At 43.8% G+C, this 27,838-nt stretch overlaps 9 protein-coding genes across 12 annotated transcripts; 5 read left to right on the top strand and 4 right to left on the bottom strand.

Annotated features, from left to right (window-relative positions):
- Positions 1-106: 106 nt before the first annotated feature.
- On the bottom strand, positions 107-6,251 carry LOC128310792 (sodium-independent sulfate anion transporter). Of its 2 annotated transcripts, XM_053047511.1 has the most exons (6): positions 6,187-6,251; positions 2,382-2,591; positions 1,888-2,316; positions 866-1,817; positions 595-792; positions 107-298 (listed from the first exon to the last, which is right to left on the bottom strand). In XM_053047511.1, exons 2-6 carry the CDS (start codon positions 2,541-2,543, stop codon positions 288-290), a joined length of 1,752 nt encoding a protein of 583 aa, XP_052903471.1. In that variant the 5' UTR covers positions 2,544-2,591; positions 6,187-6,251; the 3' UTR covers positions 107-287. The 2 variants fall into 2 exon arrangements, with proteins under 2 accessions (XP_052903471.1, XP_052903470.1); XM_053047510.1 differs by having other exon boundaries at positions 107-792.
- Positions 6,252-6,452: 201 nt separating this feature from the next.
- Positions 6,453-7,384, top strand: LOC128296980 (V-type proton ATPase subunit e 2-like). Its single transcript, XM_053032519.1, has 3 exons — positions 6,453-6,641; positions 6,714-6,761; positions 6,837-7,384. Exons 1-3 carry the CDS (start codon positions 6,544-6,546, stop codon positions 6,976-6,978), a joined length of 288 nt encoding a protein of 95 aa, XP_052888479.1. The 5' UTR covers positions 6,453-6,543; the 3' UTR covers positions 6,979-7,384.
- A 189-nt stretch (positions 7,385-7,573) lies between these two features.
- On the top strand, positions 7,574-9,184 carry LOC128309992 (probable proline--tRNA ligase, mitochondrial). The gene is made up of 3 exons (XM_053046518.1): positions 7,574-7,705; positions 7,772-8,035; positions 8,103-9,184. The coding sequence occupies exons 1-3, from the start codon at positions 7,613-7,615 to the stop codon at positions 9,123-9,125; spliced, it is 1,380 nt and encodes a 459-aa protein (XP_052902478.1). The 5' UTR covers positions 7,574-7,612; the 3' UTR covers positions 9,126-9,184.
- LOC128309994 (uncharacterized) lies at positions 8,709-10,242 on the bottom strand. 3 transcript variants are annotated; one of them, XM_053046521.1, is made up of 3 exons: positions 9,929-10,242; positions 9,732-9,851; positions 8,709-8,848 (listed from the first exon to the last, which is right to left on the bottom strand). In XM_053046521.1, the coding sequence occupies exons 1-3, from the start codon at positions 10,073-10,075 to the stop codon at positions 8,822-8,824; spliced, it is 294 nt and encodes a 97-aa protein (XP_052902481.1). In that variant the 5' UTR covers positions 10,076-10,242; the 3' UTR covers positions 8,709-8,821. The 3 variants fall into 3 exon arrangements, with proteins under 3 accessions (XP_052902481.1, XP_052902479.1, XP_052902480.1); XM_053046519.1 differs by lacking the exon at positions 8,709-8,848 and adding an exon at positions 9,135-9,667; XM_053046520.1 differs by lacking the exon at positions 8,709-8,848 and adding an exon at positions 9,135-9,667 and having other exon boundaries at positions 9,732-9,845.
- Positions 10,243-10,323: 81 nt separating this feature from the next.
- Positions 10,324-11,703, top strand: LOC128297607 (leucine-rich repeat protein 1). Its single transcript, XM_053033285.1, has one exon. The coding sequence runs from the start codon at positions 10,395-10,397 to the stop codon at positions 11,679-11,681; it is 1,287 nt and encodes a 428-aa protein (XP_052889245.1). The 5' UTR covers positions 10,324-10,394; the 3' UTR covers positions 11,682-11,703.
- Positions 11,704-11,802: 99 nt separating this feature from the next.
- On the bottom strand, positions 11,803-13,655 carry LOC128299416 (60S acidic ribosomal protein P0). Its single transcript, XM_053035376.1, has 3 exons — positions 13,596-13,655; positions 13,285-13,378; positions 11,803-12,986 (listed from the first exon to the last, which is right to left on the bottom strand). The coding sequence occupies exons 2-3, from the start codon at positions 13,336-13,338 to the stop codon at positions 12,093-12,095; spliced, it is 948 nt and encodes a 315-aa protein (XP_052891336.1). The 5' UTR covers positions 13,339-13,378; positions 13,596-13,655; the 3' UTR covers positions 11,803-12,092.
- Positions 13,656-14,004: 349 nt separating this feature from the next.
- Positions 14,005-17,796, bottom strand: LOC128305832 (protein arginine N-methyltransferase 1). Its single transcript, XM_053043452.1, has 3 exons — positions 17,321-17,796; positions 16,470-17,239; positions 14,005-16,379 (listed from the first exon to the last, which is right to left on the bottom strand). Exons 1-3 carry the CDS (start codon positions 17,334-17,336, stop codon positions 15,498-15,500), a joined length of 1,668 nt encoding a protein of 555 aa, XP_052899412.1. The 5' UTR covers positions 17,337-17,796; the 3' UTR covers positions 14,005-15,497.
- A 95-nt stretch (positions 17,797-17,891) lies between these two features.
- On the top strand, positions 17,892-19,636 carry LOC128297127 (zinc finger protein 431-like). The gene is made up of 2 exons (XM_053032696.1): positions 17,892-18,047; positions 18,123-19,636. The coding sequence occupies exons 1-2, from the start codon at positions 17,940-17,942 to the stop codon at positions 19,482-19,484; spliced, it is 1,470 nt and encodes a 489-aa protein (XP_052888656.1). The 5' UTR covers positions 17,892-17,939; the 3' UTR covers positions 19,485-19,636.
- A 764-nt stretch (positions 19,637-20,400) lies between these two features.
- LOC128296943 (protein RRP5 homolog) lies at positions 20,401-27,379 on the top strand. The gene is made up of 6 exons (XM_053032478.1): positions 20,401-20,587; positions 20,653-22,913; positions 22,986-24,039; positions 24,130-24,178; positions 25,869-26,750; positions 26,827-27,379. Exons 1-6 carry the CDS (start codon positions 20,495-20,497, stop codon positions 27,165-27,167), a joined length of 4,680 nt encoding a protein of 1,559 aa, XP_052888438.1. The 5' UTR covers positions 20,401-20,494; the 3' UTR covers positions 27,168-27,379.
- Positions 27,380-27,838: the final 459 nt, after the last annotated feature.

Raw genomic sequence — 27,838 nt, 5'->3', positions numbered from 1 at the left:
AATAACAATCGGCTGGAAACAAATTATTATTAGACACCAATCTGTAATCGGGTTTCGTTTCGGAATTCTTCCCAAGAGAACAAACGCGATAAATGACCACGGTTAATTGTGTTTTTTAACGTCGTTTAATTTATTTATGTATTCTTTACATTCACAAAGCTTGTAGAAACATGGTAAAACAATTAATTCGATACGCTGGTCAATGGCCAATTGGTAATAATTCCGCGAAGTAGTTTCGTTTTGTGAGAAATCGTCTTTGTCCAGGAGTGCTTTTGCGTTTGTTTATCTTATCCTACACCTATATCCGGTTGGTCAAGATAGGGGATACAAACAGAAAGGAACATCAACACTGCTCCGCACAACTTACAAACATAACACATATGCAATGAAATTTTGTCCGATGGTTGAATGACGCGTAACACTAAACGATTAAATGAATCAAACGAATGCACATCTACCATTTACACATTTACAGACACACGACACATAGAAGGCACGTTCTGGGATACACTTAAGACAATTCGATATCAGCGATGGGCGGTGTACGTTCGGGCGATAGGAGCGGTGTAACGACTTCGCGCAGCTCATGCTTACCTCCCTCAGCGGTGGACAACTCTTGGAGCAACATCTCTAGCTCGTCATCATTACTAACTTCCAGCAGGCTGCTTTTCAGGGTTTCCTGCAGGAGCTTCCTTACCTCGCTTGATGACCCATATATGATCAATGGAATCTTTTTCTTTTCCAGCTCTTTACGCAGCATTTGCAATCCAGTCGCGGCAGTGTAGTCAAATTCTAACAAATAAATATTCAATAAGTGGATATAAACAACACTGCAACACGTTAGAAACACTTATCCCACACTTACCGTTCACTAACCGACAGTCGAACACGACCGGAATGTTACCGTGCTGTTTGATAGCTTTAGACGTAACGTTTCGAACCCACTCGACGGCAGGGAAATATATAACGCTATGGTTTGGACGGATCAGAATGTACTGCGCACCGAGAGAAGTATTCGCAACACTAACGGTCAACAATGGACGAGCAGTGCGATATACGACGAAGGCCAGATCGGTCAGCACTCCGGCCAACAGTCCCAGCTCGACACCGACGATCAAACTCAACACGAACGTTACGGCGCCCGGGATTAATTCTCGTTTGTTGCAGCGCCACAACGGTCGAATTACTTCGTACTCAATCATAAATATGACCGCTGATATGATCACCGCACTCAGGGCGGCTTTCGGAATGAATTGAAAATAGGGTGTTAGTACACCTAATGCCAGCAGCACCAGCGCACCTGTGTAGATGCCACCGATCGGGGTCTTCACACCACTGGCATGATTCACAGCACTGCGCGAAAACGACCCGGTAACTGGAAAGGAACTGAAGAACGATCCACAAATGTTGCTCAACGAAAGGGCGACCAGTTCACGCGTCGGATTGATGCCGCTTCCACCGAATGCTTTCGATATGGCCACATTTCCAAGCACGGCAATGATTGGGACGAGCGCAATCGAGGCACCCAGCTCTTCGATCATACCGGTAAAACCCAGCTGTACCGGGCTGGTTCCATTTGGTCCTCCACCTTCCGGCAGAACTGTACTGAATGGTGGCAGCTGGAAATCCGGTATACCACTCTTAACCGTGCCTGTCAGGATAAAGGGCCGTTCACCTCGCTGATCGTAGTAAAACGCAACGAAACTAGTAATCAACACTACCAGTGCGTTCCGCGCCGTTGCAACTAACCAGCACACAAGCCCTACAATTTTACGTCCTCTCGTAGCGTCTGCGGGTGTTTTGATGTCTTTCAATTTCTAAAACAAGAGTGTCATAGGTATAGTTAGTTTGAATGGAGCATCTCCAACAGAGGCCAATATATCTTACCCTCATGGCGAGCAGTACAGCGATTGAGACGACCCCGAGAATACTATCGGCTACACGTGCTTCGCCAATCTTTTCAAATACAGTGCGCACGGTACTGGCGAATCCTGACCCAGAACCGCCACGAATACCGAGCAACGCCTTCAGCTGAGACGCCCCAATGATGAGCGCCGTGGCCGATGTGAAGCCCACGGTAACTGGGAGCGAAATGAGATCCACCAGCGCACCTAGCCGTAAAACGGCCATTAGCAACTCCACCACACCGGACAGGAAGCACAGTAATATAGCGAGCTGTGGGCCAGAATCTCCACCGTAGCCCGTGTGTCGACTGGTCATGAGCGATAGTAAAGCAGTCGGTCCAATCGTAACCTCACGGCATCCGCCCAACAATGCGTACACTACCCCACCGATAAAAGCGGAATATAAACCATACTGGGGAGGATCGAGGAAACAAGTTAGGTATGGGAATACGTTTCCCCTCTTCCGTATTATCTTACCTGTGGTTCCAACCCGGCAAGCGTCGCGTAAGCCAGCCCTTGTGGAAGTACTGTCAATCCAACCGTTACACCGGCGATCAAATCCGCTACCACAAACTGTGCCGTATATCCGCGCAGCCAACGTGTCCCAGGAACGACACGTTCCACGCGTGACAAACCCATGTTTCAGTGGCGTTCAGCTTGCTTCTGCCTCGGTGCGTATGGTAGATGCTGCAAAGGTAATAAAACACGGCAATTAGTACTACATCAGCATCACTATCACGGGTACTAGTTTTACTCAACGATTCGGGCTTGTTTTTGCGTTTATATTGTCACAACTGTTTTCAGGTACACATTCTTCATACGAATAACAACGCATCTGGCGCCGAAGTTCAATGTCGCTTATCGCTCATTCGGATATGAGTGCTGTTTGGAGAGATGCGCGTGTAATAAAGTAAAATGGAACACCGTTTCCCCGTAGTAAGGATTGTCTATCCAGCTATGTCTAGTGAATCTAATCTGCCATACTACTATACTATAATATACTACTTTATGATACTATACTATATAACCTATATTCTAAGATAATTTTCTTTACTACTAGCCTAATAGTGACTAACTTTTCATTATAGTTTGGCCACATAGAAAACATTGTTCGCGCCTCTTTTAAGCTCATCCCTGTTCTTTAGCATTTTTCAAAGCTCTCTATGTAGGAGAGAATGTACTAACACCATACCAGGGCAGATACAAGATAGTTCATAGAAACAGTGTCTTGCCCTTATCACTAACAAGCTCTGCAAACGGAAACAGAAGCGAATAGTGATAGCTTTATAACTTCCTTTTAATCTCTGCAGCTACAACGTTGTTAAAGATCAGGCATCTGCTTACAAACCCACGTGTAAACAGTCGGCACCGCATCATCGCGTCGTTGCTCTGAGCATGGTTTTGATTGCCTTAGTACTTTTGAATGCTTCCTCAACAACCACAAAAAGCCAATGGATCAATAAATTTACTAACAAAAAAAAAGCATACCCAAACCCGATCAGACACTGCGGCCGATTCATTGGGCACCAGGAGACAAAACGGTGGAATTCCAACATGTTGTTATGTTGTTTACGAAGATGAAGAAGACAATTTGAAAAAAACCGGCTTTAAACCGGCTAAAGCTTGACCATCCGGAAAGGGGTTTGAAGGAGACTGGAAGGGTTCAACCTCACGCAATCCTCGAGAGTGAGAGGGTTTGTAGGCGCACAACCATGTTTACCCAAGGTACTCCCCAATTTTTTCGCCGAACTTTACTGTAGCGCATATCCTACACAGAGACGAGCCCGTTTTATGAGTGTGTTTCTTTTCCTCCAAAATACCTTTCACATCCTAACAAGTTACCGTGGGATAATTGTATCCTTCGTACAAACTGTTGAATCACTATTGAAGATTGTATGTCCGAAAAAACTCGAAGCCGAGGAGGTTGAGGAGGTATAATCTTGGGAGGTGCGTATTTTTGATGAGCTCTTGGATTGAAATCCAGAATCGATATGCAATTTCACCATCGGCAAACCAGGACCGATCGGAAAGGAGTTTAGAACGCTAACGTATCATCCACCACGAACCAGTCTCATCCAGATAAAACTAGCCTTTGGTGCTTTGGAGAAGGAAAGACGAGAAACCGCGGGTCTAACCAGTACGGTATGACCCTCTTTTGTTAGGTTTAACCTTGGGATGAACCAAGTAATGCGTCGATTGACATCTCGTTTTTCGTGGATTTTTATTTGGAGCCTGCAATAGAGCTGTGTTGTGTAGCAATCACGGGGGCCTGTTTTTATGCGGTGCTTCAATCACAAACGCGCTGTTTATTCTGTACAAACATTAATAATTCTCCATTCAACCTGAAGTTGGTCACAACTATATCTACACTTAGCGGCAAACACGTGTACCACGCTCCGTTTACGGTGTGCCACACACTTTGACAAACGGCGTGACGCCACATAGAAAATCACCATCATTACGAATCGCTAAATGAAACGGTTCTACCATATCGAAATGGTAGAATATAACGCCAAAACAACCATGCACAACAAAACGAGATAATTATGGGACGGTCATATTCCAATGTTCAACACCATTTGGATGATGGGCAGTGGGAAAAAATACGATCACAATTACAATTCGGTACGGTAGAAGGAGCACGAACGCGATCGTGTGCGTACAAGATTATAGCCAGCCTGTTAGTTAATTCACTACAACCGGAGGAGGAAGAATGATGCCAAGGATCAGAGGATCATCAAACCGGCTAACCATGAACTGGTCCCAGTTCGCACATCGTTTGTCAGAACCATTCCGGACAGCACATTCGATGTCATTTTTCTAGCCGTTTTGTCTTAGGAATGTGGTTTAAGCGTTCAAACACTTTCACTAATTATCACTTACCGTGCGGGCAAGGGCAAACAGTTGAAGGAAGTTTTGTTCTACGCTTTACAGTTTTACTCCCCAAAGCCTGCAGGCTGATAGTACCTTCTCATTAGCCTAACGCTAGACCTAACTCACTCGAGTTCGTTCCACTATTAAGGTTAGTATCTTAAACCACGTCCTGTTGAACGTACGCATGTGCGCACGTGGCTGCAAAATGCGTCACTCGCGTTCCTTCTGCGTTACCGTAAAGAACGCGCAAAACTAATGCCACAAATGCTAAGTGCCGAAACCGTTTTCGATATAGGAGCACAACTTTTCGAACCTGTTCGCCTCGACGTCTGGAACGATACAGCGCACGAAATCATCCGCCGGTGGGGTAACAAAACAAACCTCCAGCAACGGAACCGTTTGGCGAGCTGTGTTCGTGAATGGAAGGCTTACGGTGATGGATTGAGTGGTGTGGTCGCGAGGCACTCTCGCGATCCAAGAGAGAACTTGATATTTTCGTTATGGATCTTCATCCTTTTTTTGTCCACTTATGCTCGAATGTTAGAGCAAACGTGTAGGATAACATAAATTTGGGCATGATCACAAAAGAAGTTTGCGTTATTGTATGATTACGCTAAAACCCAGTGCACCCATTGGGGTCAATGGGTGTATGAAATGTTGCGTAATTTACCATATATATTAACATCCTTCAGAAACACGTGTTTATGTAATTTTCAAGAAAATCCACCCACGTACGATGGTAGCCTTTTAATCAATTTTCTACAGTGCGTCTTATTTTTTATACAAAACAATCGAATCAAAACGGCTGCGAGTTTACATGAATTTAAACCGCCACGAAGGAGGATCAGATCGCAACTGGATCAACATTGTCCCGACTATCCTGTAGCGTACATAAAATAGTCATACAAACGATCTATTAAATCTTCTGAAACAACCTAACATACATCCCCTGCACGGGTTTAAAGCCGACATGTCGTTTTATACAACACCCTTAATTTCCTTAATAGACTTCTTAACAGCTTGCTTTTGTGGTTCTTAATGGGATGTAATTTTGTTGCTGTTGCGATACACATTCGTTGACCTGATTTGATACAAGCACTGTTTATCATAACACACACTGAACAACATGAATAAATTAATGACTACGGTATGGATCAGTGACACCGACTATAGCTGAGGATTAAACAAAAAAAAACTAAGCGCTATTTTAAATGCAGAACAGTTTACAGATGATTTAGTTCACCAGAATGCTACCATCTAATGCTACACTGAACAAATCAGTCTCGCACGGTTTCTAACGATCGTACCGATCATTCCTTTCCTGCATGATCACTAGCCCAGCAGGGTAACTTTTCAGCCAACATATGAAACGAAATTTTGTGCAGTAAAGGGCACATAATATTCTCACCTTTGCCGTGCCCATCAAACGTATTTTGTTGGGCGATCCATTCTAGTACAACAAGGCTTTTCCGTCGCTCCACGCAGCACAGCACAACAAATGAAGTGTGCAAAAACAAATTCTCCGAAAAACAAACGCAAAAATAAACTCTTCTCCCAGGTGGCATATTTTGACAGCTGATACACCGAGTTGAGAGTGACAGCTAGCAAGAAAAACACAATCTCGTGACGTCATTGTTCAGGTCTGTCATGTGATATTTTTCTCTTCGCATCTTGAACACCACCGAGAAAATCGATCGATCCCGTGCGGGATAAATAGTGGTTTTTCTGGTTGCTAAAATATCCCCAAGCTTTCCCGGATACTATCATGGGTGCTTCAGCGTTGCCGATTATCATTTTCTCGGCCATCTTCGGTGTGGTTGGCATTGTGCTGCCGATTGTTGCACCCAAGGGCCCGAACCGTGGGTGCGTATCCTTCGTTCATCATGGGTGAGGAAATGTTTGTGATTCATACTGACCGTATGTCCTTTTCCATAGGATCGTTCAGTGCGTGCTTATATTGACGGCGGCAACGTGCTGGTTGTTGTAAGTAGTTCAACAAATCATCAACGGCGCATTATGATTAATTACACCATTCTTTTGTATCATTCCTCCTACCAGCTGGCTGTGTTGTTACATGGCCCAGATGAATCCTCTGATCGGTCCGAAACTGCACCAGAATACGATTCTGATTATGGCACGTGAGTGGGGCAACGCACTGCCCGATATGGATGGTTATCAGCCTGAACATACGGATCACTAATCGGTTGCACTGCCACAACAGGCGTATAACATCAAACGCCGAAGCTTAAGATCCCCTCGGTGGAACACATTCCCATCTTAACTGCTATAGCGAACAAATTCCGTGTACACTTTAGTCGTTTTTCAAGCATCAAACAGCATTAAAGAACTAAGCATGGATCGCCAAATACGATCCTATCTGTGTGACCTTCATCAGAAATGGGAGCACTTTCTGTTAAACTCCTGAATCCAAAATTAAGTACGTTTCATTCAACCACTGCTGGCTCCCTTTCGTTCAGGTACCTTTGCAAGGTGAACATGTATAATTTGTTGTGTTTTATTCGTTTCTGCTGGTATGATTTACCCCAGAAAGATGTATTATATGAATAAAGTAACCTAAATCCCAAAAGGGTTAGTAAACAAAGACATTTAAAAAATTATAGTTCTCTCGTGAAAGAAATTCATATATCGAAAGTTATTACAAAAATTCGAAATGCGCACGGAAGATGTTATCTAGACAATATTCCTCTGACATGTGATTTGACTAGGTCGCAGCTGTGACGTATTGGCGAGGACCCTTTATTTGTTTACATATTTGCACCGATGCTTTCAGTGTACGATCGTCGCAGTTCCTCCAGCGGCGAGAAAGATAAACGATGCAGAGAATTTCAAAATTGTTTCAACCAGCTTTAATTACTCCGAAAAATGCCACTATTAAATCACAGGACATCACTTCCAAAAGTCAACGGGTATTTTTCCGGCTGTAATAACTAACCATAGATTGTGCTATTTAAAACAAGTTGTTATTTTCCTAGCTTATGCTGGAACAAGGGCTCATCAGACAGGCAGGTAATGGGACGTTTCATCTATTGCCGCTCCTACAACGATCTCTGCAGAAAGCAATAAATCTAGTCGACCGGCATATGCAAGAGATTGGAGCACAAAAGCTAACACTTCCACTGCTAACGTCGGCGGAACTGTGGAAGAAAAGTGGTCGCTTAGGTTCGAGCGATAGTGGAACGCCAACAGAGCTGCTGCAAACTACCGATCGTCATGGAAAGCTGCAAATATTGGGACCGGTATGTTTAAGCATACTTGGAAACTATCCAGAAACTCGCAGTTTATGTATTTGTTCGTTTTTTTCAGACACACGAAGAATCAATAACGTCGCTTCTTGCAGCCATAGCACCGGTTACATATCGTCAGTTTCCACTCCGGCTGTACCAAATATCGACTAAATTCCGGGATGAAATGAAGCCCCGGTTTGGGTTGATGCGGGCAAAGGAGTTCCTCATGAAGGATCTATACACGTTTGACGTCGATCGTGTCCAATGTCGAGAAACGTACGAAGAAGTGAACGAAGTGTACGGTAGACTGTTTAGCGAAATAGGAGTCCCATTCGTTAAAGTAGCCGGAGACAGCGGAACGATGGGTGGTTCGGTGTCACACGAGTATCACTTCCCCAGCGAGTTGGGGGAAGATCAATTGATTCGATGTACCCGCTGCGGTATGCACTCGAACGCCGAGCTGTTTCCAACATTTGCTCAACGATGTAAAAGTTGTAACGGAAACGAAATTCTCGAACAGCAGCCAGGCATAGAGGTGGCACATGCATTCATCCTGGAGGATCGATACACAAAGGCACTGGGTGCTACGTGTCTGCAATCTAATGGCAAACCCACTCCTCTACAGATGGGATGTTATGGTATCGGAGTGACACGTCTAATTGCCGCCTCTATTGAGGTTCTTTCCAGCGAGAAGGAAATAAGATGGCCAGCTGCCTTAGCACCGTACCGTGTTTGCATCATTACCCCAAAGGCGGGCAGCAAGGAAGAATCGCAAGCATCTCCGTGGGTTGTAAAACTTTACAACGATTTGCAAATGATGAAGCACTGTAAAGGAGAAGTCATAGTGGATGATCGCACGCAGCTTACGATTGGTAAAAGGTTACTGGATGCACGGAAAATGGGCTATCCAATCGTCGTGATCGTGGGCTCGAAAGCCACCAACGAGGAGATTTTTGAGGTACACAATTTAACCACGGCTGAAGAGCTTAATTTATCCTACAGTGAAACCTTGACCACAATCGGTGCAACTTTATCGCCAGCAAGCAAGAAACAAATCGCCCTAACACAAAAACATGGCAACAAAGTTGCCCAAGAACTGTAGCAGAGTGAGATGAGTTTTGTTTATTAAACAAATTCCTGCAGCAATCCGCTCACCCGGGTCAGAAAGTATGCCTTTATGATGAACGCTAAAATTACAATCAAACATGACCGAGAACGCGCACAGTCACTTACGACCGAGTGCATCTGTACGAGCGATATCACAAAGTACATCAGCACCAGTATGATATGGATGGCCATACAAGTCTCGGTAGAGCTCCCCCGCCAGATGCTGATCGGGATGAACATAAATTTCCCGATACTTGCTAGAATAACACCGTGCAGTAACATGTGCGGGTAGGTTTTTCCATTACCCGTCTCCTTTGGCGCCGTGCGATGTAGAGCGCGTGTGAACAAATAAATAAAACCATACAACAGCAAAAACCCCACCACGAAATGGATCGTCGAGAGGTAAAACCCTTTCTCGGACAGGAAAGGATCGTTCACGTGCGATCGATAGCTGATGCTCGTTATGCCGCGAAATGCATCCGACCAGAAGCAGTAGGCTTCCAGCAGTATAAGAACGCAGCCGATTTTCCAAAGATTCTAAAAAAGTAGATACTGTAGGTAGATAAGCGGGCCAACCGTACCATTTTCTAGGTACGCTTACCTTGCAATCGGAGTTGTATAAAATATGTCGATATGCGGGTTTCGAAAGCAGAATTAAGTCGATCAGTATGATAAGCACCTCAAATTCAATGTACTTGTCTGCTGGTTTTTTGCACTTCTCCTGGAACAAATATATAAATCATTGTCAAGCATCAGGTCGTGCATGAGGTATCGCTGATGTGTATGTTTCGTACTTACGCATTCTATCATTTTCCATGCTGTAGAGCTGATCTGACGATACAATCCTGAAACAGGACGGCCGCAATTGATGCATACGAACTTTTTCTCACCCGGTTGATGCTTCAGTAGATCAAAATATCCTTGAAATGGTAGTGATAACTTCATTTTCGTTTCCTTAATCAATTGGCGTTTTCTCCTTCTACAGCCGTAGTTGGTTGTGTCTTCCTAAGATCCTTTGGGTGGATTCGAAATTCCCATGGTTACAGGTTCACTTCCGCATTTGTTCAACCTTCTTCGCTAGGTATTGTTTGGTCGAGTACGAGATGTTCGGTTGCTTTGATGAAAATGCACAGTTCAACTGTCACTCGCTGTCAAAGTGAAATTGGCGCAAACACAATCGAAAGCAGAGTGTTCTGAGCGGAACAGCTCCCGGAAAAGTTGTGGCAACGAATTTGTCCCGTATGTGTCCTACCGATTATCGGCAATGAAGCTAATTTGTGAAACCTGCACCATTAACCGCAGCGTTCCGGGAGGTAAACGAGCGTTCCTGAAAACAATTCTGGCAATCGGAAAAGGATCCGAACGCAAGGGGGATGAAACGAAAATCATGCTAATCACGACCAGCAACAAAAGTGGCACCAAGTACAACGCACTGAACAACATAAGCAAAATATTCACCCGCTTTCTGGATGAGGGGAAGGTTACAATTTCGTTCAACACCCCCGCACACGATGTACAGATTAAAAGTGATAAAGTACAGCTGATGGCATTTTTAAAAGTGCTGAAACTGGTGCTCACTGGCGGTAGTCAATCGGCTAACCCGTCCCAGTGCATTACCGTTCCTTGCCCAACATCAGCGCCGCTTCGTTTACCTTGCCTCACGGTCGGTAAGAAAAAATCATCTATTTTAGACTCACCGAGCGTCCTGTCCACCAAGTGCGTCATTGCGAATCGAAAGGATTACCCAACGAAAGGATTTTCCCGACTGCTCGTAACATTGCAGATCTCCGACATCAAGCTTACGCGCTTTGACTCAAAAATATTGCTGTTGCAGAAGCTGAGGAACTTAAGCTTATCGAAAAACTGTATCCGAACCTTACCGCGTGCGCTTGGCCAGCTGCGTCTCAGTGAACTAGATATATCCGGCAACAATTTGGCTGACTGCAGCTGGGAGTGGTTGCTTGAGTCGAACATACAATCATCACTGGTCCTACTAAATATTTCCGACAACGGGTTGCCTTTTCTACCGATTAATGTGATACATGCAAGCCAATTGGAGGTACTGCAAGCGGATAACAATCACATCCGCAAACTGCCATTTGCGCTTTGCAACCTGAGCCGAATGCGGATTCTCTCGCTGGCGAGTAACTGCATCGATGCAGTACCAGAAAGTTTTTCCAGATTGCGACTGGACCGGATAGACCTATCAGGGAACGAGCTGTACTCACAGGGAGCGACCGTACCGGATTTGCGTTTGAATACATCGAACACGCAACACCGCCAGCCATCCAGCCTGTTTGAAATAGCCGCACACACGGTTATCTTTAAGAAAATCCCATACACGTTGCCGGGGAAGATACCGTTCACCGTGCTGGAGCTGTTGCGTCGTGCGCCTCTATGCAGCTGTGGCCGACCGTGCTTTCAATCGAAAGTGTACCTTCGCACGAAAGTGCTTAAGCTAAACTGTTCCTACATGGTCATTAACTCCAACCATCAGCTATGGGCAGATTGTGTCTATTGCAGTGAAAAGTGCTTGCGGAGACTTTACTAATGACCGCGAACGTTCCTCCTTTACCGTAGCTAAGCTAAACTAAATAAATAATTTAATACTCACGATGATTAAACTAGTTTTCTTTCACGATAATTTGAAAGAATATCGCCCAATGTTTTGTTTCCGAATTGAGTCTTGCGACTCAATGCAGCTTTTCTCGTAGATTTTTATTATTTTCTCCAGATGGTTTTGCAGAAAAATACGTATTTTGGTACGTAACAAGGAAGGTCAGCGTGTCGCCATCGGGCCGTCCCCAGCCTTGGCGAGTATACGCCGCTATTACAACGCCCGTGCCAAAGTAGATATAGCTCCGAAACCACCACACATGGGAACAACACGAACAGCTCCATATACCACAGCGCACCCATAGCGGAGATGTTAGCAGAAGCTCTCGATTCGGTGCTGAGGAAATTAATCAAACAGACCGAAGCCCATATCTTCATCCTCGGATTCGGACTCTTCCTTCTTTTCCTCGGCCTTTGCTGCCGGGGCTGCGGCGGAAGCAGCCGGAGCAGCTGCAGCCGAAGCACTGGCAAACTTGCTCGGATCCTTGATGAACTCCTTGACCGTTTCGGCCTCCTTAAACTCAACCTCGGTGACGGCGGCAATGGCGAGCAGGTTGCGGAAACCGTTGGCAATGCTGTGCGGTACCGAAGCCAACGTCGGGTAACCGATCTGGAGCGAAACGGCAGCCAGGTTGGCAACTCCGGCCTGGAACTTGGCGCGCAGATCCTCCGCCTTGATGTCGAGGATTTCCGGCGAGAAGATCGAACCGGAATCGTACACCTGCTGGATTTGCAGACCGTACGAGAACGGCGAGATGTTCAGCATGTTCAGCAGCGTGGCTTCCGAAGCGCCGACCTTGTCGCCCGGCTTCAGGATGGGCACGTCGTTGATGATTTCAATCGTACCCTTCGAAATCTTAGTCGGGATGGACAGTGCCTGGAAGAAGGAGGTCTTCTCCGGACCAAGACCAGTGTTCTGGGCCGGGATGACGACCTCCAGCGGAGCGATGGCACCGGCACGAGCCGGGGCACGCACCTTGCTCTCAGTCAGCTTGTCGCGGACCTCGGCCAGATCGCCCTTCGTGAATACGAAGCCAACGTTGCCCTTGATGTGGTTGAGCAGCTTCTCCAAGTTCTGGTTGTTCTCCAGATGTCCGCGGATGGCCTTGCGCATCATGGTGTTTTTACCCATCAGCACGACGGCCGATCCACGGAGCGACATGCGAATAGTTTGCATCTGACGGGAACCAACATTGTCAGCACCGACGATGAAACATCTCGGGTATTCGTCGAGCAATTGCTGTGGAAAACAACACCATGTCATTAATCATACCGACCGACCGATTTGTGAGGTTATGTTTAGCCAGTGATGCAAAAGTGCGGTCGAATTAACGCATCAGACCCGTTTGCTTGAAGCATTTATCGCACAGCCAAATCTCCTGGGTTCAGCTTTGTTCAAGCAAGGAGCAGCATGTACGCATATTACAGAGTAATGATCATCATGTAGCGTAAATTCAACACATAACCAATCACCACCGCGATAACAACAGCCAGCTCTCACCTATGGCTCGCTCATCACCTTATAAGGTTATACGTACCACGACTTTCAGGAAATAATTGGACTTCCAGGTTGCTTTGTCCTCCCTACCCATCTTGATGTGATAATAGGGACTTCGTAAAGAAATTTAAGAACTAAAAAGGACAAAAAGCAACATTTCATTAGATATTGACAATCATTACCACGTGGAATTATATGCGAGTTTTGAAAGCCTTTGGTAGTCATATTTCGTACAAACGAAACAAGACCTCGCGCTAAAATGATTGCTTCAGCTTTGATCAGCAGAAGAATTAGAAAAACGAATTGAATTATACAGAAAATGTATGAAATTACCACAGAATTAGTTCTTACCAAAGCGAAAGCTATTGACGTATCAGCGTCTGCGGACGAAATGGACGAATTGAGCCGAGACCATCCCTACTCACTCATTTCGGATCAGTGAACAAACAGCTCCGGAGCGGAATGTATCATTTAAATATTATGGCATACAGCATCTAAAACCGTTACACAGCTATTCTTATGGCAAATTTTCGTTTTGTACGTGAACTTTAGAAAACGTGTTGGAGCAAACCAATATGGGTGGTTTCAATAATTTTATGTGGAGTAAAATAAGTTCTCTGGACATTCTTAACTTGCTTTTCATACAAAACCCTTCTCTCTACTCTTTTCTGTTAAAAAATAACCATTCAAAATCACTAACAAGTTTCGTCGAATCGTCACTTCCAATAGCCAGAACCATGTGTTTCACTGTTTTAAATTTTATTGAACTCTGCTCTAACAATTTTTGTCAAGCACGACTGTAAACATTTTAACTTTAATCCATACTACATGATCGTCGCAAACAAGCAACGCTAAAGAGATGTTCGATGTTCAACGTATTTTAAAATACGTGAGCGAACACCAAATTACAACACGTTATCGCGTCAAATTTTGCTTTATAAAATCACGTTTACGATTCCGAGCTATAGTTAAGATATTTCCTTAAGCACGCTTAAGCGAGAGCAATTAGTAATTGTTAGCAACAATGGGTAATTGTTGAATGGCTACGAATTCTGCTATTTGCAGTACATAACTCGATTATGTGAATTTATTTACGGGTTTGAATGTAAAGAACAACACTTCAGAAAATGTTTACTAGAGATGTTTCGTTAGTTAACGAATCTTAATACGAGATGTACTGCATTCGATTAAAGCGTTATTTAACTTGCCAAATAGTTCTATAGCTTCTCAGCATATGCATTGGCAACGGCGGATCAATGTGAACCAACAGACGACAATATGTTTAAATGCAACATTTTCAAACCAGCTTTATGGCCTAGACTATTGGTCGCTACCACGAGTCACACCACAGGTCGAGCTTTTTCGAGTGATGAACGATCCACTACTGTTAGATAGCATTTTAAAATTAAAGCTTTATCCTGCTCTGCGAACCGGAACAGTGGTTTCAGAGCGTTCATATTGTGCTGTTTACATTGTCCTGTCCTGTGAAGGGTTTTTGATAGTCTTTTGGGGCCGGATCCGAAGAATGCAAAAGGTTCGCACCGTCGGTTTACTACTTCCTTGTGTAAGGATTTCACTTCCGTGACAAGATCATCAGATGATCGTTTTATTTAATTTACTAGGGATTGTCATTCGTTTGAAATCGGATATTGGGAAAAGTGGCGTAAGTTCACAGAAAGAGTGTGAGGAAAAATCATATTTCAATCTTATAATGTGCGCCTGTGTTGGTCGTAAGTTTGTTGGCTGGGGCACATCGATTTGGGCAAAGTTCTGTGTGTATAAAAAACAAACCAGAATCCTGTTACTATATTATTAACTTTTTGTTGTTGTGTTACTAGTTGCAGTATTTTTTTTCCATAGTTTCCGTTGCTCACTTCACAACCATCGTATGCGTGCGTGTTGCCTTTTTAAATAGAATGAAATCTATGAGTTCCTGTTTTTATCCACCTTTGCGTAATATCTCTCCCGCGCACAGCTCAGCCGCTGTATGATTAGCATTTGGTAAAACGACATTCACATGTTTGGTCAGAAATACTAGCAGATAAATGTGTGTACGTGACGTTCTTCGGCTATGTATATAATCATCGAAAATTTAAAGCTTTCATTTCTTTATCCATTTACCCTACGTGCGTAAGTTGGGTCGCTTTTTGTTGGATTGGAGAGTTTCCGATTGCATTTTATTACATCTTTTCGCTCGCGTGCAACTCTTGCGTGGTTGCGCTTTTAACTGATCAATATCAGTATTCCTACCTGCTAGTTAAGTGTATACTTTAGAACCGTGTTCAAAACTTCAATATTGATAAACAACGAACGCACGTCTTTCGGATCACGGCGGCAGATAAACTTTCCGCTGATTGTTTGCCCTTCCTTGACCGGTATCGGTTCCTCCAAGTAGAAAATTGTCTGCTTCCAGTGGGTCGGCCGTGAGTACGGCGAGGTCGAAAATTCGATGTGTTCCGGTAGTTCAAAAAATGTGTCAAAGTACCCAATCAATGCGGTCAGCTGCGTATCCCGTTTGACTTTCAGCTCAAACTCATAGCTAAAGTTAGGACAGTCTACGTCTACTTCCATCAGGTCGAAGTTTGCTATAATGTTCGCGTTTGTGACTATGTGCTCCGGCTTACACACTTCGACCATCGCTTCCCGGAGCACCTCCTTCTTCATGCAGGACATATCGAACCCGTACACGTTCTTCCAGAAGCCGATAAATTCATTGTGCCGCTCAAGATCACCGTATCCGGCGATGCTGATGTTACAACGGTTTGGCAATATTAAACCACCATCTCGGAGGTATTGTTTGCGAGCATATATGACACTATCCATCATACCCTCGAACAGCAAAAAGTAACCCATCCATTCGGACACAATGATATCGACCTTTGCTACCGGCAATTCCGTGTCCTCCAGCCGCCCTTTCACAAACCGTATGTTGTCGATATTGTTCTTGCGCACGATATCCATTGCCTGGTAAATGATATCCGACTGATCGACAGAAATTACCTCCTTTGCTCCAGCCTTCGATGCGAACATCGATAGAATGGCCGTACCGCATCCCAAATCAAGCACCGTTTTATCCTTCATAATGTCGGTATTACGCAGGATCGCATCCCGATAGCTCGAGGTGCGCACTTCATCCTACAAAAGGAAAAATATATTATAATCATTCGAAAACATTCGAAAGGGAATTAACTTGGTTTCAAAATCAATAATCACAAGTCTACCTACACTCAACATATCATGATGAATTCCAAAGTGAGAGTATGTGTTAAAATAGCTCTGATCATCATCCACGGACACGCTGCTGACACAATGCTCCAGCTTGCGCTTGATCTGTTCCAACTTTTTATCACCTCCAGGACTATCTTCCTCTGCTTTACCATTCGGTGGCTGCTGCTCGGCCAGCACATTGCGAAAGCTTTCCTTCATTTTCTCTATACTGCTTGCGGCATGCTGCAGCAGGTTTTCCTTCTCACGAAGTTGCGCCGTTAAGTCGTTAATAATTCCCTGTAGTTTGCGGTACTGGTCCGTGGTAAGCGTCATCGTATCCCCGATATCATTCCCATTGTCTTTCTCTCCTGATACACCATTACCACCGGTACTACCACTGCCATTATTAAGCATAATTTCATCCAACTCGTCCAGATCGAACATTAACCAAGTTTCGTTCTCCACCGGTTGTAAATACTTATCATCAGCCCACGGTAAACTGCTGCCTGTAGCCGTTTTAAATTGTTCCGGGGCTGGTTTTTCGCGCCGAATATAGTTGATCATTTTAATGTACGAATACTCGTCCAGATGAAACCTTCTTCGAACACCGGCAAGATCAAAATCGTGCTGCTGTTTGGCATGACGTATGGCTACCGTCATCGTTGGTGAGATGGTTTCGCAGAACAAACATTTCACCGGATCGTTTTGTTCCTCGGCAATCTCCCATTCGTCGTCATCCCCGTTGGAATCATCTACCGTCGTATCCATGTCGCACAGTGGAGGGCAATCTGGGAAATAAATTTTATATTAGTAATTCCTAACGCTAGTACCAGTGCCGCGGCCACTATTGTAAAGTAAATATCTCTTACCTTCTTCATCACTCATTTTCAGTAAGATTACAATTAACTTACACTGTAAGCAACTGGTGCAGCAGAATTAATATGTAAAACCAGAGCAATACCTACACAAAACCTCACCGAAGTTCGGTAATATTGAAAACAATGTATCTACAAATCTTTGCCACACGCAATCAGCAGTCAGCAGTAGATGTTGAGGGAAAACAGCAAAACCACACTCGAAAACACGATTCCGCGAGCGGATCGAACGAAGGGACCCAGCACCGAAATCACCGCACTGCGCACATGCTTTTGTTGTTGTTGCCACTGTACCGCGTTGATTGACAGTTATTGTCAAAGTGCATGCTTTTCATGTATGCATGCATGTATTTTCCGCCCGTTATACCTGGAAAAAAGTTTCGAAAAATGCAGGCTGCTCTTTTTGTTCTAACGATTTATTGTCGCGTCGCTCGGTACAGAGAGAACTAGAAAAAATCCCGATTATTTTTCAAATCCCGACATTAACGCCATTTTTGATAGCTGTCAGAAAGCTATGAGCCGATGACAGTTTTACATCCCCAATGGATATTTGTTGACAAAATCATCAAGAAATAAACAGCAAAATTTCAAGTATCACAGAAAAGTTCCAAGAATGAATGAAAAATGTCGCCTTTGTCTATGTGGTTTGCCAAAAGATACCGGAATATCGATTACGGACGAAGAATTGCAGAAGGAATTGGAGAATATCTTCTGTTTCGATGTAAGTGTATGGTTCTGTGAGTTTGCATTGTTAATGCTGATGCTTAATTGTATTTCTACTCTGTTTCCAATGAAGATCGTGTACGAAGAACAATTGCCAACACACGTTTGCAAAACATGCCGAAACTGTGTATCGTACATATACTCCTACTGCCAGAAGATTTTAGAAAATCAGCAGCAATTGCTTGGTGAAGCAAACAAAACCTTCCTACAACCAGCACAACAAATGAATATCGATGATTTGTGCGATGCCGTTCTGTCTGACGAGGAAACAAGGTCTATTAAAAACGAAAATTTTGGGCAAACGCCAGTTAAGTTTGATGTCGCTCAACTTGCCAATTCGACCAGAACGAAGAATGAAGAAATACTAATCCTTGATAGTAACGATGAAGATGTCCCTGTACAAGAGGAAAACCTGCAGGATGAACCACAACAGTGCAGGAAGGTTGAAAATAACACCGGTGGAAATGGAAAAAAATCACGTGCAAAACAATGTGACTACGAAAAGATTATACAGGATTTTTTTAAGCTTGAATGTGAGATCTGTTCAGCGTCACTAGATAGTTTTAGATCCGTGCAGGACCATTACCGCGAGGAGCACAATACTAATGGGTATGTGCGATGTTGCGATAAACAGTACTTCATTCGGTCTTACTTGGTAGACCACATCGGGGCTCATCTAGGTTCAATCCGGTGTGACATTTGCCAAAAGAGTTACAAAACCAAACGGTACCTTCAGCAGCATATGATTGAAAGTCACAGCCAGGCGGAGGATAAACCTTTTAAATGCACCCAGTGTCATATGACATACTCAAAGGAACATCTGCTAAGAGCACACAGGCAAATGCACGTGAAGGTTCAATGCAAAATGTGCCAAAAGGTGCTGTCTAACCGTAATTCACTCAAAGTACACATTGCTCAAGTGCACAGCGGCGATGGAAATCAGATTTGCGCCACGTGTGGTAAAATGTTTCGAACGAAACAGGCCATGGATCGGCACATAAAGTTGCATCATCAACCGCAGCTGGTTAATTGGGAGCAGTGTGGGCAGTGTGACAAGTGGTTTGACTGTAATCAAAACCTGAGGAAACACATCAGACTGATACATGACCAAAGGGGGTCTTTTCCATGCGATAAATGTACTCACCAGAGCATTACCCGGCGGGCACTTTCTCATCACAAAAACCGTATACACAAACAGAAGCAGCTGTTTGAGTGTGAAAACTGTGGAAAAATGCTCAATTCGAAGTTTAGCCTGCGTGAACACTTGGCTACACATTCAAATGTTCCGCTTTATTCCTGTGACTTCTGCGAAATTACGTTCAATTCGAATGCTAATAAATATAAGCATTACAAGAACAAACACTTTAAAGAATGGGAAGATCTAAAACAACAAAAACTTATGCAAAAAATGGCCACCGGTATCGTTAGCATATGATTGCATCACACGGATATGTGTATCATCGCGGGATGGCGCAGTGGCATCCTAGGATGGTTCAACATGTAATCTTGTAGGCGAAATGACTTACACGGGGCCTATTTACGAAGGAATCGCTTGAAGATACACCATCTAACCGCACAGCTTGTAATACAGGAAAGGAATAAAGAAGATTGAAATTAATACATTGCGAATAGATCTCTTAACAGTTTAGTATTTCTGTAGAATAGCATTTTAAATAAATTTTATTTTCTGGCTACTTTCACAGCGTTCCAATAATCCAATAATTTGATTAGGGACTTGCTAATATTACTTGCATCGAGTTCTGCTACAGGGTTAAGAGCTGAAGTTTTTTTTCTTGGTTGTTAAGGTATTCTCAAATAACTCGCATTCTGGCATGCCGTTGCCGTGCCGTTGAGTGTGCCAATTACCACCACAGTATATCCAAGATTATTTTCGCATGGACAAACAGAATTCTGTTTGCGGGTGTTTGGGATTCTGAGTTGTCCGAACATGGAATGATAATAATCGATAATAAATAAACACAGAGCTTAATTGTCACAAGGACTGCGGAGCTTTGAAATAGGACCGGGCACCCTGTTTTAAGCAACGAAATGACTAACAAAGGTGCAAAGAGTATTACTCCTGCGGCAGAGCAAGCTAGTTCGGCGATTGTCGTGCCTAATGAGTGAGTAAATAAAAGTACCACTCTCATTTCATCAACAATAATATAAATTGATTCCAGTTGTGCTATAGGAATCTACCAAAACCAGATGCTATGCCAATTCATGATTTTTTACTGTTTAAATTGTCTTCCACGCGGTTTTCTGATTGACAATCTATGATTCGTTCATGTTGAATGTTGCGGTTATAGATTACTGGCAGCACTGCTCTTGCTGATGTTGTCATATCAGTATCGTGCATCAAAACACGCGGTGTCGTGAATCGTGCAGCAATTTTTGTAGTTGATTGTCCTTATGCCAGTTACAAATCGAAAATAAAGTTTCAATATGATTAATGTGGAACCAGCTTTTCCCCGTGGGCATAAAGGACCAACTCACGGTCGAACCAACCGTATCACTAAACCGAAGGCTTCTGACAAGGTAAGACAGATTGCCGGCACCTTGCACTGTAGCCACGCACATGTTAATGTTTTCTTTATGTTCAGCATTATGGTGCTACAATTCTACCAGAGGAAAAGGTTCGCCGGCTTCGCCCCGAACAGCGCCGCCAATTGGTGATGAATGAAAAGAAAATGGACGAAAGTGAGACGCAGCAAGCATTAAATGCATCGCATATTGCGTTTAGCAGGTTTCCGATTGGCATACTAGCACTGGCCTGTGTAAAACGCATCACTAAAACGGATTTAGAGTTGACGTTGCCTGGGCGTATTACGGGCTATGTGCCCATTTCTAATATATCTGATGCATACTCCAAGAGACTGCAGGAAATGATCAACACTGGTTCCACCAATTGTCCTTCATTGAACGATCTGTACAACTGTGGAGATCTGGTGTACGCGAAGTTGCTGCACAAAAATGCGCAAGGAGAGCGAAAGACAATCCTTTCGCTTAATCCAAGTGAATTACATAAGGAATTTGCACCATCGCAGCTCGTCGCTGGTCTGGTACTGGTGGCAACTATCGTTAAGAAGGAGGATCATGGATACTTTATGAACGTCGGTGTTCGCAATGTGCGCGCCTTTTTACCAAATGAAAATCTCGGCCAAAATCAGGATGATGTGGGACGCAACCTTTTCTGCTCGATAGAATCGGCGACCATGGTTGGTTCTGGAGCAACGGTAATTTTGAAGGCGTTTGATCCGAATGCTCCCCGAGTATTGAATGTCGAGGAAGTAGATATGGACGTGATAGTACCAGGGTGCAGACTAACATTCACCGTCGGTGAACCGGTGGAATTTGGTCTACGAGGAATGCTGTTTGAGGATATGGTTCCCGCGTACGTGAATGCAAACATGCTCACCAAAGTAACGAGCACTCCGGAAAAGTACAGCATGTTCAAGAAGATACCAGCTACACTGTTGTACGTGATGCCCATTACGAAGCAAGTATTTGTTTCCTTGAAACCGTACACGAACAATCGGGTCGAAACGAATGTGACCTATAGTCCCGGTACCGTAATTGACAAAGCTTACGTAAAAGCCGTTGATGGTAGCGGAGTTTGGTTGCAGTTTGGGAAGAAGCAGCGCGGTCTACTTCCTAGAAAAGTAATAATGAATCAAGCTGCTTCATCGGGTAATGTTGACGAGAGTGTAGTAATGGGTAACTTTCAAATCGGTACTACTCATAAGGTGTTTGTGCTTCATTATGATCCGCTTGAGAACACGTACATAGTAAGTAATGAGCACTACGATCATGATGAAGTACGGACCCCGGACGATATCATTATCGGCAACATGTACAAATGTCGGGTACATAAAATTGTCAAAGGAGGAGCTCTCGTTACTGTTGGCCATGTGAAAGGATCATTAAGTTACGGATATTATGATCAACAGACACCTCTTAAGCTCAACAATACCCTTTTAGTAAGGGCAGTTCAACGTGATTGTGGAACGCCGTTCATCACATTTACTAACCTTCCGGCATTGCTGGACGAAAAGGCAAGCATTTTATATGACTGGGATCAACTAGATGCCGCAAAGAATGATCAAAGCTTTCTCGGTATGGTTACCAGAATAACACCCGGGATTGTTTTAGTAAGATTTTTCAACAACATTAGCGGGCTACTAGATAAAACGCAACGCCAGATGGATGTTGCCAAAGTGGCTGAGCTTCGTGTAGATACCGTTGAGAAATTCACGGTGATTGAGTTCGACAAAGCAACCCGAAAAACCTTTCTCACAATACCGAACTCTGACGAAAAGATTCATTCGGCTATCATCGTTAACGCCACAATTACCTGTGTGCATGCCACCGGTGTGGATGTGCGTACCGAGCATGGCGAAACTGGCACCGTCCCATCAGAATGTTTCTCCGAGTTTGGTGAACATAATTCGCTTTACATGAGACTACTCCAGGAAGGACAGACGCTTACCTTAGTTAAGACGAACCCCGGTACGTACAGCGTCCGATTGATACCATATTTCAAGACGCATCCCATGCATGTCGAATCGGTGGAAAGAGGAATAGTGTTGAAGGGTAGCTGCATCACCGTGAATGGCGTACTGTATGTAACTCCGCTGCTTAGCAATTTATCGGAACGAATCGAGATAAAGACGAATGAAAATTATCGCAAAGTGGAGGACGGTTCCATCGTCATGATGCGTGTGTTAAATGTGAAAAAATCCTCCGCCAAAGGATACGAACTAGACGTGAGCACAGGGCTGCATAATGTATGCGAAAATGGAATTATGGACGTTTACAGTTTCATAGACGAGTATTTGAAGGACGTTAATAATTTGGTTCAAAGGTTTGTACATACGGCGCAGTGTTCATGGAGAACGATGATGTTAATCAAAAACACTATTTTCTAATTTTGCAGATACAAAGAAGCAAAACACGCCTTTGCCAACTATACAATCGGTCAAGCCGTTGAATGTGTAATCGAGAAGATCATTCCAGCGTCCAACAAATACGCTGTGATGGTTCATGCGATCGATAAGAAATCGAAACACGCTGCAATAGGCATTGCCACCACTGTCGTACCGGATCAGTCAGCCACATCGTACAAGTTGGGCAAAAAGGTGCCCGGCCGTGTCGTGTGGATCGATGTGGAGCGAAAACTGGTACATGTCTGTTTGGATCAATCGCTGTTCGAGCATATTGTGCCGTTGGATAAGCAATTGAATGTACAAATATCAAAAGAGCTAAAGAGCTATTGGGTATTATTTGCTAATAATTACGTACGAATATGTTGCCTTCAATCTGGTCCACCAAACGCATTGTTGATTGTACCGGTGAAGCATCATTATAATGATATGATAGACAGTGCAAATAATACCGACAATTCGGTCGAAGTACGATTGGTGAAGCAATTGGGACAGATGGTTCTAGCCACACATGGAAAAATGTTCCAATCTTTTTATATGTGCCGTGCACAGGCACGTGCTATGGTAGGTAACGGACAACCCCAACAAATAGCACCTCGTATTCTCTCAAATCGCCCATTGATTCGTTGCCGTCAAACAACGGACACTTTTGATGAAGCATCCATGCTTGAAGAGGAAGAAACGGATGTCACCGACCAATCGGATTATAATAGCGACAGTGACACTCCGCAGGAAGAAAAGGATTCAGGAAACTCGGACGAGGATAGAAACGAAGAAGAAGCTGATGCCAGCTATGACAGCATGGATGAAGATGAGGACGAAGATTACGTCTACAATCATGATAAGACGGATGATGAATCGAGCCCCCCAACAAGAAAAACCAACGGCACGAACAACGTTAATCAACAAAAGAAAGGTTTAACTTCAAAACTTTCTAGTAACGGAAGTAATAAGTCCAAGCTGAAACGCATGATCGTTGCAGATGTAAAGGAAAGTGCCCCACAGGAGCATTTGCCATTGAAAAAGAAGAAGAAAATATCACCTTGCGCGGATCTAGAATCGGCTGCTGTTGCGAAGCTGCCTAAAAAGCTATCGACAAAAGCTACAAAGGTTGAAGGAACGATCAAAAGTAGCAAGAAGAAGACGAAAAAGACAAAATCCGCAAAGAAATCCATACTTCTAATCCGTAAACTTTCTGCCCAATAAATCTTCGCGTAAAGATAATATTTCGTCTACTAAGCAACAATTAGCCTCAGCTCATAGATTCGTCAGACATAAACAAACAAGTCAACTCCCTTGCACCAGAGCATTACCCGCAGGGCATGTTTTGGTCACACACACAGTATACATAAAGAAAATCAGATATTTGAGCGTATTCATTCATGTAACTTTTGCGAGACGGCGACCATACTCTCAAAAATAAGGAAAGAACGGCCATTAGACATATGTTACACTCATCATGTAATAAAGGAAATAAATTGAAACAAAGAAAGTCTCTGTACGTTTCGTACGGTGCAGGTATCCCAATTACGGCTGTGATATGTTATCTTTGTGAAGATGAACATGTTTTAAAAATTGTTAATCAACGTTACAACGTTGCTGCTGCATTAGTCCTCTAAACCGCCCACAGTCGAGTACGACGGCACTTCCGTTGCAATATTTAGTTCTTTCTGATGGTCACATTAACGCCGTCACTCCATCTCAATTTGTGCATACAACACTCTCTCTAGCCATGCGAGAACCATACATATAAGCAACGAACGATTCAATGATGATATCCTGCGATAGACGTTTCAATGCTGTAGATCATACAGGCTTCTCTACGAATAGATGAGCTTATCATGGAGAACTTGATTAGTCGATGGGTGCAGCAATCAACGAAGAGACAGCACAGAATGCTTAAATAACTGCCAGACGTCCAAGGAGATACGTTGTCGAAAAATTGTTGGTACAGACCATCGTGATGGTCGTTTACAGCAGCAGTTCTATGTTGAAGATCATTGTTATTAGAGGTGCCCGGCACCTCTACCACTTGGTCCGTTACACTTCCATATCCTAAGCGAATGGGAAGCCTACTGTGCAATATGATTCGGATCAACTCACTGTGCTGGTATTCTGTTTGAAGTTGCATTCCGTTCTTAATAATACTCGTATTCAGAATACTCTCGTTGGGAGTATTTGGTCTAAATTCGTAAAATTGTCTTAAGGCAACGAATGCTAACTTGGCCAAAATTCTGAAAACAGTATGTAGAGAGTATTCCTAGTATACTTGGCAATAAGTCGTCCACGCGATTGTCGGAATCATAAACTTAAAAAAACAATCATGCTAAAAGTTGACAGATCCATCTTATGCTGGCAGCACTGCACTTGTCAAAACGGTATCGTGCATCAAAACACGCGGTGTTGTGAATCGTGCTACAATTTTGCTAGTTGATTGCCTCTGTACCAGTAACAAATCGAAATAAAAGAAACAAAATGGTCAACGTTGGTCGTGGGTTGTCTCATGACCCAAATAGACGAACGAATGATCGAACGAACCGTGTCACGAAACCGAAGGCTTCGAACAAGGTAGAACAGATAGCCGGTACCTTTCACTGTAGCCACTCAGATGCTAATGTTTTCTTCATGTTCTGTTCAGCATGCCCGCACTGGCGAACTGCCAGTAGACAAGTTTCGCCAACTTCGCACCTATCAGCGACGTTCAACTTTTAAACTTTCTAGTAACGGAAGTAATAAGTCCAAGCTGAAACGCACGATCGTTGCAGATGTAAAGGAAAGTGCGCCACAGGAGCAGATGCTTTTGAAGAAGGAGAAAATTTCAGCTGTTGAAGCTACAAAAACAGCTGCTGCTGCGAAGCTGCCAAACAAGCAAACAGATAAGGCCGAAAAATCTCTACTTTTATTCGGCAGAGAAACGATATCGAAAAAGTCAACATTTGTAATCGACCAGCTGGATGGAGAGAATGATTTCTACCTACCGCAGCTTGACGGTACGGATAATGACCATATCGTACCGCGCGATAGTAAACTGGGAGCTAAAAAGCGAAAACGCATTACGGGCGACAAAGGACTTCCAGGTGCGATCAACTTTTGGGATAGTACACCCGTCTACAAACGTTCCGTATCCGATTCGAGCGACAACGAGGCCGACAGCAGTGACAACGAGCATTGTGACTCTGTTGGTAAAAAACGAACCACCGGCAAAGAACGGTTCGAGGCGATGAAGCAGGAGGAAGAACGGTTACGAAAAATAGAGGACGAGTTGGCCAACCCATCGTCGGATCCGCACACACCGGATCAGTTCGAACGACTGGTATTGGCACAGCCAAACAACAGCATGCTTTGGATTCGTTACATGGCCTTTCATATGGAATCGGCCGAACTGGACAAGTCACGAGCAGTCGGTCGAAAGGCTCTCAAAGCTATCCACTTTCGAGAAGAAACTGATCGTCTCAACATTTGGATGGCGCTGTTAAATTTGGAAATTCGATACGAGACGGTAGACAGCTTCAAGGATCTGTTGCAGGAAGCGGTCCAGTATAATGATGCATTTAAAGTGTACTCGCGCGCAATTGATATTCTAATCGACTGTCAGAAGCATGCCGAGGTACAGGAGTTCCTAGAGCTGCTGCTGAAAAAGTTTCGCAAACAGAACGATATGTGGTTTCTGGTAGCCGACGCATGGTACCGTATTGGACAAGGGGGCAAAGTGAAGCCACTGCTTAGCCAAGCATTAAAATCATTGCCAACAAGAGAGCGTAAGTGTTTTTTGTTCAGATTTGTTATCGTTTCTCTAATGCTATTTTCTCTATTTTTCCTCACTTTAATCTACAGATATTCCAATGATTGTAAAGTTTGCCTTTCTGCACAATCGTAACGAGAACCGGGACGAAGCACATCTGCTGTTCGAACAGATTCTGACTTCCTATCCGAAGCGTACCGACATCTGGTCGCAGTACATTGACATGCTGGTGAAGGACAATCTGGTGGGAAATGCGCGGCAAATTTTGGAGCGTGCGATCATGCAGCGGCTACCGATGAAGAACATGAAGACGCTTTACACCAAGTACGTAACCTTCGAGGAAAAGCATGGAGATCGCGATAGTGTGCGGCGTGTGAAACAGATGGCGGCCGATTACGTGCAAGCTCAGCTGAACAATGCTGGTATAAAATAGGTACCGGCAGAATTTTAAATTAAAATTTTTTTTTGTTACATTTGTTTTGTTTTTGGTTTTGTATATAACCGTAACTACCGTGATACGTAATTACTTGCGTATTAATATGCTAATACAGTTCCGAAAACAGTACAGTACAGGTTGCAAAAACGATACCAGAATAAAATCCGATGACGGCTCCAGAGTCAACTAGGGAAATAACGATAAATACAAAACACAAGTCGACACCTACATGCGAAGCGATCTAATCCGAATACCTGCAAGGCTCCGTACTACATCGAAAGTCGAATGACTAACAGCAACACATTATGATTTTCCTGTTAGTTTTCTGTGGGGTTTCAAACTGTTATTACATATTTTTTCAGGTTTTCTAGCAGTTGTCCTCTGTAGATGGATTGTCCTGCTTTGGAGTTTCTATAATGTTCCTTCAAGTCTTACAGTTTTCCTTCTTTTTTGGATTGAGACGGATTCTTTTTTAAGGAGTTTTTAACGACAAGGTGGTTGACTAGGTGTTAAATTGTGTGCACTCATAGCTCTAACCAACAATCTTTTTGTTGGCAGAGTGCAATCAAAATCACGACTAGCTAGCTTGATGGTTTGAACACGACTACTTACTACTATTTCACCTATGTTACTTCAACTCATTTTCGTTACTGCCAACACACTCTATC

The sequence above is a fragment of the Anopheles moucheti genome, chromosome 2, assembly GCF_943734755.1.
Source record: "Anopheles moucheti chromosome 2, idAnoMoucSN_F20_07, whole genome shotgun sequence".
Taxonomy (NCBI): domain Eukaryota; kingdom Metazoa; phylum Arthropoda; class Insecta; order Diptera; family Culicidae; genus Anopheles; species Anopheles moucheti.
This window is presented reverse-complemented; position numbering and strand designations above follow the sequence as displayed.

What these genes read in the sequence shown, in the direction of transcription:
- LOC128310792 (XM_053047510.1), bottom strand. Translation starts at nt 2,543, where the DNA reads ATGGGTTTGTCACGCGTGGAACGTGTCGTTCCTGGGACACGTTGGCTG. An exon ending in TTGCCGGGTTGGAACCACAG is followed by an intron (nt 2,317 to 2,381) that starts GTAAGATAATAC and finishes GATCCTCCCCAG; the next exon opens with TATGGTTTATATTCCGCTTT. An exon ending in CGACTGTCGGTTAGTGAACG is followed by an intron (nt 793 to 865) that starts GTAAGTGTGGGA and finishes TTTATTTGTTAG; the next exon opens with AATTTGACTACACTGCCGCG.
- LOC128296980 (XM_053032519.1), top strand. Translation starts at nt 6,544, where the DNA reads ATGGGTGCTTCAGCGTTGCCGATTATCATTTTCTCGGCCATCTTCGGT. An exon ending in CCCAAGGGCCCGAACCGTGG is followed by an intron (nt 6,642 to 6,713) that starts GTGCGTATCCTT and finishes CCTTTTCCATAG; the next exon opens with GATCGTTCAGTGCGTGCTTA. An exon ending in GCGGCAACGTGCTGGTTGTT is followed by an intron (nt 6,762 to 6,836) that starts GTAAGTAGTTCA and finishes TCCTCCTACCAG; the next exon opens with CTGGCTGTGTTGTTACATGG.
- LOC128309992 (XM_053046518.1), top strand. Translation starts at nt 7,613, where the DNA reads ATGCAGAGAATTTCAAAATTGTTTCAACCAGCTTTAATTACTCCGAAA. An exon ending in TCACTTCCAAAAGTCAACGG is followed by an intron (nt 7,706 to 7,771) that starts GTATTTTTCCGG and finishes TTATTTTCCTAG; the next exon opens with CTTATGCTGGAACAAGGGCT. An exon ending in AGCTGCAAATATTGGGACCG is followed by an intron (nt 8,036 to 8,102) that starts GTATGTTTAAGC and finishes CGTTTTTTTCAG; the next exon opens with ACACACGAAGAATCAATAAC.
- LOC128309994 (XM_053046519.1), bottom strand. Translation starts at nt 10,075, where the DNA reads ATGAAGTTATCACTACCATTTCAAGGATATTTTGATCTACTGAAGCAT. An exon ending in CATGGAAAATGATAGAATGC is followed by an intron (nt 9,852 to 9,928) that starts GTAAGTACGAAA and finishes TATTTGTTCCAG; the next exon opens with GAGAAGTGCAAAAAACCAGC. An exon ending in TATACAACTCCGATTGCAAG is followed by an intron (nt 9,668 to 9,731) that starts GTAAGCGTACCT and finishes CTACTTTTTTAG; the next exon opens with AATCTTTGGAAAATCGGCTG.
- LOC128297607 (XM_053033285.1), top strand. Translation starts at nt 10,395, where the DNA reads ATGAAGCTAATTTGTGAAACCTGCACCATTAACCGCAGCGTTCCGGGA.
- LOC128299416 (XM_053035376.1), bottom strand. Translation starts at nt 13,338, where the DNA reads ATGGGTAGGGAGGACAAAGCAACCTGGAAGTCCAATTATTTCCTGAAA. An exon ending in ATTATTTCCTGAAAGTCGTG is followed by an intron (nt 12,987 to 13,284) that starts GTACGTATAACC and finishes TGTTTTCCACAG; the next exon opens with CAATTGCTCGACGAATACCC.
- LOC128305832 (XM_053043452.1), bottom strand. An exon ending in TTCATCATGATATGTTGAGT is followed by an intron (nt 16,380 to 16,469) that starts GTAGGTAGACTT and finishes TTCCTTTTGTAG; the next exon opens with GATGAAGTGCGCACCTCGAG.
- LOC128297127 (XM_053032696.1), top strand. Translation starts at nt 17,940, where the DNA reads ATGAATGAAAAATGTCGCCTTTGTCTATGTGGTTTGCCAAAAGATACC. An exon ending in AGAATATCTTCTGTTTCGAT is followed by an intron (nt 18,048 to 18,122) that starts GTAAGTGTATGG and finishes TTTCCAATGAAG; the next exon opens with ATCGTGTACGAAGAACAATT.
- LOC128296943 (XM_053032478.1), top strand. Translation starts at nt 20,495, where the DNA reads ATGATTAATGTGGAACCAGCTTTTCCCCGTGGGCATAAAGGACCAACT. An exon ending in AGAAGAAAATATCACCTTGC is followed by an intron (nt 24,040 to 24,129) that starts GCGGATCTAGAA and finishes AAAAGTAGCAAG; the next exon opens with AAGAAGACGAAAAAGACAAA. An exon ending in GAAATCCATACTTCTAATCC is followed by an intron (nt 24,179 to 25,868) that starts GTAAACTTTCTG and finishes ACAAGCAAACAG; the next exon opens with ATAAGGCCGAAAAATCTCTA.